Here is a 13,022-nt window from a genome sequence, read left to right as displayed (position 1 = left end):
GCCAGCCACAGATCCAAGTTAACTGACCAACACCTCAGATCCATCCTGAGAATCGCCACAACAAAACTAAATCCAGACTTTGATGCGCTGGCTAAAAAGGGAGACCAACAACACTGTTCCCACTGAAATTAAAAATAAGTTTCTTCATTGTGTTATGTAAAAAATGCATTTGAAAATATTTTTTTCAATAAGCCTTACATGTTACATGTCATTTCTGTTAAGTGATGGACATGAGTAGTGCGCAGGTGCATGTACGTTCTCAAAATAAAAAATGCGCTCCAGATCAAATAACGCGCTCCACATACTGGCGCGCTGTCACTGTTCTCTCCTTGTGCTGGTTGTTGTTGAGTTTTGGCACAGGGGACAATTGAATAAGAAGGAGAAGGACAAGCAGACCTGCATCTCCTACCGTTTTTGAAATAAAGACAGTCAGGAGAGTGATGATGATAATATCTTGAAGGATAACAGAATTTTCAGTGCTTTAAAATAATAACTGTTACTATTAAAAAAGTTGTATTTTATTCATTTAATTTTCAGTGTTTTAAAAGTTATTTCAATAAATAGCTAAATACCATGGGACTTCAAAGACAGATATTTTGTTGGAATGCATTTGTTCATTTTCAATTGAAATTAAAGCACATGTTTTCTAAATATCCCATCATATTTTATTTTCTCTTATGAGGTGTATTACCAAAACACTCCGTCCATCTGCTCCTGGTCCGGCCCCCCTGTTAAATTTTAGAACCCTTTGTGGCCCACAAGTCAAAAAGTTTGCCCACCCCTGGTCTAGTACCCGACTCTTCCCCTTCCCTCTCCTGACTGTCATCCACTTCTGTCTCCCCAGGCCTCGGAGTGGCTACTTGCCAAAGCTCCTCTCTCTCCCTGAGCAGACGAAGGTCATCGAGCTGCACCTCCAGTTCCCTATCCCTTCGGAGCTGGAGCTCGACACACCGGGTGCAGATTGGCCGTCCGGGTGGCTGCGAGTCTCCAGGATCCCCCCCACATCTGACACCGAGCACAGAAAACCGGCCTCACACACATACTTTGTATTCTAAAGGATAACCTGCCTGGCCTCAATCCCGTATCGCCGAAGCCCCGTTGAGCCAAAGCCCTCCTACTCTGTCTCCCTCTGCAAATCTGTCTTCTTAAACTCTTCCCACTGTCCTCAGTGGCCGACCTCCACGGGCTCGTGCAGTCGTGCCCCGATCAAACCAGTGAGGAAACAAGGGCAACAACTTACCGCAGGAACGCGTGGTGCAGAAAATCCTGAGGCAGTGTTGGCTTAGACTGAGGGAGAGGAGCAAGAGAGAGTGGGGAATCTTTAAACAGGGATATGGGGCCGGCCAGAGTCAGATGGGATGGGCCAAAACGCAGGGAGAGGGGACCGAACACGGGGAGGTGGGATCAAACATACAACCCACTGACAAATGAGATGTTGTAATTCCAAGCAACCCACAGGCAAAATGCTGGAGGAACTCAGCAGGGCAGGCAGCATCTATGTTCAGGCGCGAACGGTCCGAAACGCCGACTATTTTCCCTTTTGCATTGCTGCTGCCCGGCCTGCTGAGTTCCTCCGGCATTTTGCGTGTGCTGGCCAGGGTGGGTCCGACGGGAGGGACGGGCTGAATTCACCGGGCAGACGCCATCCCTGGGCACCCGCTCGCTCCATGTCAATCAGACAGATGACCCCGCCCTCCTTCATACGTCACTCAAGCGATACCCGCCCTACTGCTGCTCCTATTGGCCTCGCTGCTTCAGCACGTCACTCGGCCGCCGTCCCCGCCCCTTTCTCGTCGGCGTCAGCGGCGGAAGAGGAGCACGCGAGCAATGGCGGCCGGGCCGACGGTGCGGATCCACCCGGTGGTCCTGTGCTCGATCGCCGACAGCAGCGAGCGGCGCAGTGAGGAGGCTCGGAGGGGCATCGGCACCCTGCTGGGTGAGGGAGCGCCGGCGGGGATGGGGAGCGGGGAGGTGGTTCCCTGCTGGGTGAGGGAGCGCCGCCGGGGATGGGGAGCGGGGAGGTGGTTCCCTGCTGGGTGAGGGAGCGCCGCCGGGGATGGGGAGCGGGAGATTCCCTGTTGGGTGAGGGAGCGCCGCCGGGGATGGGGAGCGGGGAGGTGGTTCCCTGCTGGGTGAGGGAGCGCCGCCGGGGATGGGGAGCGGGACATTCCCTGCTGGGTGAGGGAGCGCCGGCGGGGTGGGGGAGCGGGGAGGCGATTCCCTGCTGGGTGAGGGAGCTGGGAGGTGATAGTCTGCTAGGTGAGGATGCGCCTTCTGGGCTGGGGGGTGGTGGTGAAGGAGAGTCATCCTGCTGGGTAAAAGGGTGCACCCCTGGGGGCGGGGGGGAAGGAAGGGTGACTGGTAGCGTGCAATGAAATCCACTTCTGGTTGCTTCGCTCTCTGGGTCCAGCTGCCCTCGTAACCGCACACACTCCTCCGCTACACACTTACTGCCCGTGCCAGGTCCTTGTGCTTGTCCAGTGGCCAAGGAGAGTGGGCCCAGCGGCCTCCCGTCGGAGAGTGTCGCCACAGTGTGTTCATGCTGACCCGATCTTATGCCAGGTGCCATTTATCTGCATCGGGACCGTAGCCCTCAGTGACCCGTTCCTATCTCAATTGCTGCAAACGAACCTGCATTCGCTGGCAGCTCGTTCCACTCTCCTCAGTGAAGAAGTTCCGCTTAAAAATCTCCCATTAACCCATGATCTGTAGATCCGGACTCACCCAGCTGAGGGTTAAATGTCTGAGCCTGCATCTATAGTCCTCATAATTTTGTATACTTTTGTAAAATCTGCTCTCGTTCTCCTGCGCTCCGGGGAACAAATAAAAATAATTACTCTACTGATCCCGAGTCGGAACTTCCTTTGTTACAGCAGCAACAAGAAACACCCCGGTTTCCTGGGCTGCACAAGTCTAGGGAAGACGACCTCTGACCCCACCAAACTCGTGAGATTGAGGCGTGCTTGACCCCACCCCAAGCCTCAGTTTCTGTGGATGCTGTGTCAGTTGCCACTCTGTCACAAATTAATGCCACAAAATAACAGACAGTACACTGCATACGATTAAAGGAATTCTATTAATGAATCTTAACTGAAGGGTTCGTAAAGAATAACAAAGAGAAAAGGGCCTATTCTAATCAAACAGTCAAATATGCTCAAGTTGGAGCTCAGCTTGAACTTCTCTGTCAGTCACGCGCTGGGCCCTCGGTTCACTTGAAAGCCCACACCACCTTCCGAATGTCACTCACAACCTATCTCAAACAAACTGGTCTCCCACAGATCGTGTGCTATAACCGGTTCTCCAAAGTATCTTCTCTCTTCATCTCCTCTTGAACAAAAGCCCAAGACCAACCTTATTGTCCCTCCCCAAGAAACAGACAGACAGGCATACTTTATTCTCCCCTCTCCCCTTCCCCCCCACCCCACTCTTTCCCATCCTGTCCCTCCCTTCTCCAATGTTCCCATCCCTCCCCTCCGTTAAAATCTTGATGTGGTCGCAGATCAGGTGCGTTGGGGGGGGGGAGATGGTGGTGATTTCTGGTCACCTCATTATAGGAAGGTTGTGGAAGCTTTAGAAATGGCGCAGTGTAGATTTACCAGGATGCTGCCTGCATTAGGGAGCTTGTCTTATGAGGAATGTTTGAGGGAGCTAGAGTTTTCCTCTTTGCTTTGATGGACAGACAGACAGACGTACGTTATTGATCCCGAGGGAAATTGGGTTTCGTTACAGCCGCACCAACCAAGAATAGTGTAGAAATACAGCAATATAAAACCATAAATAATGAAATAATAATAAATTAATCATGCCAAGTGGAAATAAGTCCAGCACCAGCCTATTGGCTCAGGGTGTCTGACACTCCGAGGGAGGAGTTGTAAAGTTTGATGGCCACAGGTAGGAATGACTTCCTACGACGCTCAGTGTTACATCTCGGTGGAATGATTCTCTGGCTGAACGTACTCCTGTGCCGAACCAGTACATTATGGAGTGGATGGGAGTCATTGTCCAAGATGGCATGCAACTTGGACAGCATCCTCTTTTCAGACACCATCGTCAGAGTCCAGTTCCACCCCCACAACATCACTGGCCTTACGAATGAGTTTGTTGATTCTGTTGGTGTCTGCTACCCTCAGCCTGCTGCCCCAGCACACAACAGCAAACATGATAGCACTGGCCACCACAGACTCGAAGAACATCCTCAGCATCGTCCGGCAGATGTTAAAGGACTTCAGTCTCCTCAGGAAGTAGAGACGGCTCTGACCCTTCTTGTAGACAGCCTCAGTGTTCTTTGACCAGTCCAGTTTATTGTCAATTCGTATCCCCAGGTATTTGTAATCCTCCACTATGTCCACATTGACCCCTTGGATGGAAACAGGGTCACCGGTGCCTTGGCCCTCCTCAGGTCCACCACCAGCTCCTTAGTGTTTTTCACATTAAGCTGCAGATGATTCTGCTCACATCATGTGAGAAAGTTTCCCACCGTAGCCCTGTACTCAGCCTCGTCTCCCTTGCTGATGCATGCAACTATGGCAGAGTCATCAGAAAACTTCTGAAGATGGAAAGACTCCGTGTTGTAGTTGAAGTCTGAGGTGTAGATGGTGAAGAGAAAGGGAGACAGGACAGTCCCCTGTGGAGCCCCAGTGCTGCTGACCACTCTGTCTGACACACAGTGTTGCAAGCGCACATACTGTGGTCTGCCAGTCAGGTGATCAATAATCCATGACACAGGGAAGCATCCACCTGCATCACTGTCAGCTTCTCACCCAGCAGAGCAGGGCGGATGGTGTTGAACGCACTGGAGAAGTCAAAAAACATGGTCCTCACAGTGCTCGCCGGCTTGTCCAGGTGGGCGTAGACACGGTTCAGCAGGTAGATGATGGCATCCTGAACTCCTGGTCGGGGCTGATAAGCGAACTAGAGGGGGTCTAAGTGTGGCCTAACCATAGGCCGGAGCTGCTCCAGAACAAGTCTTTCCAGGGTCTTCGTGATGTGGGAGGTCAAAGCCACCGGTCCGTAGTCATTGGAGCCACTGGGGCTGTTCGGTACAGGAACGAGACAGGACGTCTTCCACAGCACAGGAACCCTCTGGAGAGTCAGGCTCAGGTTGAAGACATGGTGAAGTACCCCACATAGCTGGGGGGGGGGGGGGTACAGGCTTTGAGCACCCTGGGGGTGACACCATCCAGGCCTGCAGCCTTGCTTGGGTGGAGACGTTTCAGCTGTCTCCTCACCCGTACAGCTGTGAAGCCCACCGTGGTGGTATCAGGTGGGGGAGGGGTGTAGTCATGAGAGAGTGAAGTATGTGTTGGTTGGGGGCCGACGACAGATGAATCGTGTGGAGGATGGGCAGAGGCCAGTGTCAAATCTGTTGGAGAACAGGTTAAGCTTGTTGGTCCTGTCCACACTGCCCTCAGCTCCTCTGTTGCTAGTTTGCTGGAACCCAGAGATGGTCCTCATCCCACTCCAGACCTCTCTCATGTTGTTCTGCTGGAGTTTCCACTCAAGCTTCCTCCTATACCTGTCTTTAGTCTCTCTGATCTTGGCTTTCAGGTCCCTCTGTATTGTCCTCAGCTCTTCCCTATTTCCATCTCTGAACGCCCTCTTTTCAGCTTTCCGGATTTCCTTGATGTCCTTTGTTACCCATGGCTTGTTATTTGAATAACAAAGGACAGTTCTTGCTGGAAAATTGCAGTCCACACAGAAGCTGATGTAACCGGTCGGTGTTGCACTCTGTGAGCCCATCAATGTCCTCTCCATGTGGCTCACAGAGGGCCTGCCAGTCTGTCGCCTCAAAACAATCCTGGGGTTCCTCACTGACCTCGAGGTTGTCGGTTTACTCTTCACCAGAGGCACGTAGCAGGGTTTGAGATGCACCAGGTTGTGATCTGCCCTTCCCAGTGGGGGGAGGGGAGAGGAGCTGTAAGCAACGTTAACTTACATCAAGTCCAGAGTCCTCTCCCCTCTGGTTGTGCAGCTCACAGATTGCGAGAAGATGGGCAGTGTTCTAGCCACGGTTGAAGTCCCCCGAGATGGTAATGACCTACGGCTGACTGGATGGCACACATTCCACATCATCCCTCATCTTCAACAATAACCCAGACAGGCTGAAAGCAGAGCAGACCCTCTCTCAGAGCGGCTGAACGAAATACCTTCAGCATCACAGTAAAGATGTGAACCAGGGCATTACAATAGGAAGGGTGAGGAAACTTTAGAGAGGGTGCAGAGGAGATTTACCGGGATGCTGCCGGGATTAGAAAGCATTTCTTCTGAGGAACGGTTGAGGGAGCTAGGGCTTTTCTCTCTGGAGTGAAGGAGGACGAGAGGTGAATCGCTAAAGTGAATAAGATGAGAAGAGGCACAGATCGAGTGGACAGCCAAAGACATTTTCCCAGGGCAGAAATTTAACAGTGTGCAGGCGTAACTAATAATAAAATGTCCGGAATAACAATGTACACAGTAGTTTACCAACGTGCAACGATAATGTACAAAATAATGAAACGGAGACTATTGTACTATGACGTGTGTCCTCCTGTCACACAGAGATGACCTGTTGTATATGTTTGTTGCATTTGGTAGGAAAGATTTCCCGTAACGATCCTTGTGACAGTGAAACAGAATGAGCCTGCTCGGCAGGGGGCTCTGCTGCTTGTTCGGTCGGTCGTGGAGAGGATTGTCCTTGATGGATAACAGTTTGTTTTGTGACCTCCCCTCCACCACTAACTTGAAACAGTCCTCACCTATTCAACTTTGCCCTTTCACTTGGAGCACAACACAGCACGAGAACGGGCCACTCAGTCCGGGGTGCTGTGCTGAACTCGGTAATTAACCGGGTAACTAAACGAATCCCCTTCTGCATGCTCCATGCCCAAACCCCTCCATTCTCACGAGAACGGGCCACTCAGTCCGGGGTGCTGTGCTGAACTCGGTAATTAACCGGGTAACTAAACGAATCCCCTTCTGCATGCTCCATTCCCAAACCCCTCCATTCTCACGAGAACGGGCCACTCAGCCCGCGGTGCTGTGCTGAACTCGGTAATTAACCGGGTAACTAAACGAATCCCCTTCTGCATGCTCCATGCCCAAACCCCTCCATTCTCTGCGCAGTCAGAACCTCTATCGTCTCTGTCTCCATCACCACACTTGGCAGTGCGTTCCGGGTGCCTACCCCTCTCTGTGTTTAAATAAAAAAACTTGCCCTGTGCATCTCCTTTGAACGTACATCCTCTGGGGGGGGGGGGGGTGAATACCATCTTGACTACTCAGTCTGTGTCTCTCATAATCTGATAAACCTCGATCGGATTTCCCCTCAGACACTTCCGCTCTGGAGAAAACAATGCAAATTTGTCCCATCTCTCCTGTAGCAGATAACATCTGAATCAGACAGCACCCTGGTGTACCCTCTCGGCCTTACTAGTGTCTTGTAAAGGCTCCTTGCTTTTCTATACTCCCCCCCCTTGAAATAAATGCCAACATTGCATTTGCCTTCTTTGCCACAGATTCAACCTGTAAATTAACCTTCTGGGAGTCCCAAGTCCTTTTGCACCTCTGATGTTTGAACATTCTCCTCATTCAGTTAAAAGTCTGCACTATTGTTCCTTTTACCAAAACGCATCATCATACTTTTGCCCATTCTACAAGTTTGTCGGTCCTGCTGTAATCACATTGCTTCTTCAGCACTACCTACCCTTCCATCTATCTTTCTATCTATCACCTGTAAACTTTGTCACAAAGCCATTAACTAAATCATTGACAAACAATGTGAAAGAGCAGCGGTGATAATACTGACTTCTGAGGAACACCATTAGTCACTGGCAGCCAACTAGGAAAGGCCCCCTTTCGTCCCACTCACTGCCTCCTGCCTGTCAGCCTTTCCGCTGTCCATGCCAGTATCTTCCCTGTAACTCCATAGGATTTTATCTTGTTAGGCAGCCTCAGATGTGGCACTTTATCAAACGCCTTCTGAAAATCCAAGTAAATGACATCCACTACCTCCCCTTTGTCCACCCTGCTTGTTACTACCTTGTAAAACTCTAAACAGATTTGTCAAGCAAGATTTACCTTAATAGACTTTGACTTATTTTATCATTAGTACCGCCAAACCTCATCCTTAATAGTAGACTCCAACACTTCCCCAATCACTGAGGTGAGGCTAACTGGCCCATAATTTCCTTTCTTTTGCCTTCCTCCCTTCTTAAAGAGTGGAGTGACATTTGCCAGTCCTCCGGGACCGTGCCAGAATCAAGTGATTATTAAAAGGTCACGACCAATGCATCTGCTATCTCTTCAGCAACCTCTCTCAGGACTCTGGGATGTAGTCCATCTGGTCCAAGGGAATTACCACGTTAAAACCTTTGCGTTTGCCTAGCACTTCTCCCTTTGTAATAGCAATGGCACCCACTCCTGCTCCCTGACACTCACAGGCCACTGACACACTGTTGGTGTCTCCCTCGGTGAAGACAGATGCAAAGTACCCATTAATTTCGCCTGCCACTTCTTCATCCCCCATTACTACCTCACCAGCATCATTTCCCAGTGGTCCAAAATCAACTCTCACCTCCCTTTTACTCTTTATGTAACTGGGGGAAAAAAAACTTCTGGTATCCTGCTTCATGTTATTGGCAAGTCTGCCCTCACATTTCATCTTTTCCATTATAGCTTTTTATATGCTCTGGCACCTCTCGTAGAGCAGTAATTTGTGGTCTTTTTCCATGACTATATCAAACTTTACAAGACTTCAGTCACTGTTTTGCAGCCAGAAGTGTTTGATGCTGGGCGGGGTGATTACGGGATCGGTGCTGAGGGGATCTGGGGGGTGCGTGGAGTGGGTGGCCAGGTGAGTGAAACCAGGGTTATTGTGGATAGCCCGCCTGGCCTGCTTCAGGAACAGCGACTCACTCCTGTCCTTCTTCTCCTCCAGGCACCGTTGACAAGCAGACAGTCGAGATCACCAACTGCTTTTCTGTCCCCCACAATGAGTCAGAGGATGAGGTAAGCTGGCCACTGTCGTGCCTTTGCGAGCTTGTTGCCCAGGGTGCAGGGGTGGGATGAGGTTGAGAGACAGGTTCATCATCATAAGTGCAAGTCCCTACTGTAGTGATAGCCACCGTGTAACATTGGACAGATAGCATTCCCAGAAAAAAACAGAAATTAAACAGCATAATCCCAGAACAGATCCCGGCGGAACACTGCTGGTCACCATCCCCGGGCACAACACACCCCATCTGTTACCACGCTCTGCCTTCTGTGGGCAAGCCAATTCCAAATGCACACAGCCAACTTTCCTGCATACCATCCCTTCCTGACTTTGTGAAACACCTTTACTGAAATCGATAGACACCACGTCCACCTCTCTACCTTCACCAATGTGAAATACCTTCACTGTAATCCATATATACCATCTCCACCTTTCTACCTTCATCAGTGTGAAACACCTTCACTGAAATCTATAGACACCATGTCTACCACTCTACCTTCACCATTATAAATACCTTTACTGAAATCTATACATGCCATGTCTACCGCTCTACGTTCATCAATGTGAAGCACCTTTACTGAAATACATAGTCACCACGTCCACAGTCTACCTTCAACAATGTGAAACACCTTTACTGAAATACACAGACAATGCGTCCACCGCTCTACCTTCACTAAATGTGAAACACCTTTACTGAAATCTATAGACACCACGTCCACCACTCTATCTTCACCATTATAAAACACCTTTACTGAAATCCATATATACCAAGTCCACTGCTCTTGCTTCATCAATGTGAAACACCTTTAGTGAAATCTATAGACACCACGTCCACCACTCTACATTCACCAATATAAAACACCCTTACTGAAATCCATATATACTATGTCTACTGCTCTACCTTCATCAATATGTAACACCTTTACTGAAATCCATAGACACCACGTCCACCACTCTACCTTCACCAATGTGAAACAGCTTCATTGAAATCCATAGACACCACGTCTACCACTCTACCTTCACCAATGTGAAACACCTTTAGTGAAATCTAGACATCATGTCCACATCTCTACCTTCACCATTATAAATACCTTTACTGAAATCCATACATGCCATATCCTCTGCTCTACCTTCACCAATATGAAACACCTTCACTGAATTCCAGAGACAACACGTCCACCACTCTACCTTCACCAATGTGAAACTCCTTCACTGAATTCCATAGACACCACGTCCACCACTCTACCTTCACCAATGTGAAACTCCTTCACTGAATTCCATAGACACCACATCCACCGCTCTACCTTCACCAATGTGAAACTCCTTCACTGAATTCCATAGACACCACATCCACCACTCTACCTTCACCAATGTGAAACTCCTTCACTGAATTCCATAGACACCATGTCCACCGCTCTACCTTCACCAATGTGAAACTCCTTTACTGAAAGCTATAGACACCACATCCACCACTCTACCTTCACCAATGTGAAACTCCTTCACTGAATTCCATAGACACCATGTCCACCACTGTACCTTCACCAATGTGAAACACCTTCACTGAATACCATAGACACCATGTCCACCGCTCTACCTTCACCAATGTGAAACTCCTTTACTGAATTCCATAGACACCACGTCCACCACTCTACCTTCACCAATGTGCTTTTGAAATGCCTTCAGTGAAAAGAAGCACAAGGTGTTCTGCAACAAAATGTCTTCGGGTGAGATATGCTGTGGGAAGTGAGGGAGGAGATTGTTTAGCCTCTGTTGATGTCTCTGCGTCATCAATAGGGACAGGAGAAGTACTGGAGGATTGGAGGGTTGCAAATGTTGTTCCCTTGTTTCAGAAAGGGAGTAGAGATAACCCAGGAAATTATGGAGCTTTGACCGTGACTTCAGTGGTTTGTAGGTTGATGGAGAAGATCCTGAGAGGCAGGATTTATGAACATTTGGAGAGGTATAGTATGATCAGGAATAGTCAGCATGGCTTTGTCATGGGCAGGTCGTGCCTTACGAGCCTGATTTGAATTCTTTGAGGATGTAACAAAACACATTGATGAAGGTAGAGCAGAGGATGTATTGCATATGGATTTCAGCAAGGCATTTGATAAGGTTCCCCATGCAAAACTTATTGGGAAAGTATGGAGGCATGGGGTCCAAGAAGATTTTGCTTTGTGGATCCAGAATTAGCTTGCCCATCACTGAAGGCAAAGGGTGGTTGTAGATGGCTCGTTTTCTTCATGGTGACCAGTGGTGTTCTAATGGGATCTGTTCTGGGACCCCTCCTCTTTGTGATTGTTATAAATGACCTGGACGAGGAAGTGGTGGTGGGGTGGGTAGGTTAGTAAATTTGCTGATGACACAAAGGTTGGGGATGTTGTGGATAATGTGGAGGACTATCGGAGTTTACAGCGGGACATTGATAGGATGCAAAACTGAGCTGAGAAGTGGCAGATGGAGCTCAACCCAGTTAAGTGTGAAGTGGTTCTAGTCGTCCTACAGACGCACTGCACACCTTGCCTGCCTGCTTCTATCCCTCCAGGTAACCCCAGACAGCCTGGATGATCTGGAGATCAGGCTCCGTGGATGCCATTCATTAGAGACAGAAACCTACAGCTACAGTAGGTCAAATATGATGGCAGAATATAGTATTAGTGGTAAGAATCTCGGCAGTGTGGAGGATCAGAGGGACCTTGGGGTCCGAGTCCATAGGATGCTCAAAGCAGCTGCGCAGGTTGACTCTGGTTAAGAAGGTGTATGGTGTGTTGGCCTTCATCAATTGAGTTCAAGAGCCATGAGGTAATGTTGCAGCTATATAGGACCCTGGTCAGACCCCACTTGGAGTACTGTGCTCAGTACTGTCACGCCTCACTACAGGAAGGATGTGGATATTAAAGAGAGAGTGCAGAGGAGGTGTAATGAGAATATGAGAATAGATTGAGTGAACTCAGCCTTTTCTCCTTGGAGCGACAGAGGTTGAGAGGTGACCTGATAGAGGTGTACAAGATGATGAGAGGCGTTGATCGTGTGGATAGTCAGAGGCTTTTCCCCAAGGCTGAAACGGCTATCATGAGAGGGCACATTTGCTAGGTGCTTGGAAGTAGGTACCCAGGGAATGTCCGGTAAGTTTTTTTTATGCAGAGTGGTGTGTGCATGGAATGCACTGCCAGTGACGGTGGTAGAGGCGGATACAACAGGGTCTTTTAGGAGCCTCTTGGAGTTTATAGAAATAGAGGGCTATGCGCTAGGGAAATTCTAGGCAGTCTCTACAGTTGGTTACATGGTCAGCACAACATTGTGGGCCGAAGGGCCTGTAATGAGCTGTAGGTTTCTGTGTCTGATGAATGGCATCCACAGAGCCTGATCATCCAGGCTGTCTGGGGTTACGTGGAGGGACAGAAGCAGGCAGGCAAGGTGTGACTGGAACCACCTGCTAGCCGAGTTTCCTTTAAAATTGCGGGAGAGTGCACCTCATAGACACTTGCTGCAGTTTTAAAGCCCGGTTACACCAAATACTGATTTGATTTGGGTTCTTTCATTTCTGCTTACTACTCTTTGTAGTCATTTTTTGATATTTAGAAACTTTTCATTAGTTTTGAAAGCATCTTGGTTTTATTGAGATTTTTTTTACACGTGCTTCTGAATTTTATGCAGTCCTGTTTGTCTATGGTAATAAAGCTGAATGTGACTCTCAGAGAGTTGAGGTAGAACGATACCGGAATTCAGGATAAACGGCAAACTCTCACAGCTGAGACCCGTGCAGGGTGTAGAAACCCAAGGCTGAGCTGAGAAACGCTAAACTCTCTTTCGCTTCCCCAGGTGGCCGTCGACATGGAGTTTGCTAAGAATATGTATGAGCTGCATCGTAAAGTTGCTCCCAATGAAGTGATTGTTGGCTGGTGAGTGGAACACAATGGACTGACGTGTTTGGTCATGAGCTGTGGCCCAATAAAGGCCCCTCGGATGTCTTTGTACGTGTGTGTCCCAGAGGTTAGTGTCCAGATCACCCCCCGAGAGACACTGGTCAGTGTCCAGATCTCCCCCTGAG

General features: G+C 49.2%; 1 protein-coding gene across 1 annotated transcript in view; it reads left to right on the top strand.

Annotated features, from left to right (window-relative positions):
- Positions 1 to 1,775: 1,775 nt before the first annotated feature.
- eif3f (eukaryotic translation initiation factor 3, subunit F) overlaps positions 1,776 to 13,022 on the top strand; it is a 74,876-nt gene continuing 63,629 nt past the window's right edge. The window contains exons 1-3 of the mRNA XM_059955500.1: positions 1,776 to 1,936; positions 8,915 to 8,985; positions 12,794 to 12,873. Coding sequence (XP_059811483.1) covers positions 1,828 to 1,936; positions 8,915 to 8,985; positions 12,794 to 12,873 — 260 coding nt within the window. The 5' untranslated portion in view covers positions 1,776 to 1,827. The remainder of the gene's footprint in view (positions 1,937 to 8,914; positions 8,986 to 12,793; positions 12,874 to 13,022) is intronic.

Source organism: Hypanus sabinus, chromosome 32 (genome assembly GCF_030144855.1).
Source record: "Hypanus sabinus isolate sHypSab1 chromosome 32, sHypSab1.hap1, whole genome shotgun sequence".
NCBI classification, from domain to species: domain Eukaryota; kingdom Metazoa; phylum Chordata; class Chondrichthyes; order Myliobatiformes; family Dasyatidae; genus Hypanus; species Hypanus sabinus.
The sequence above is the reverse complement of the archived record's forward strand: the minus strand, read 5'-3'. Positions and strand labels throughout refer to the sequence as shown.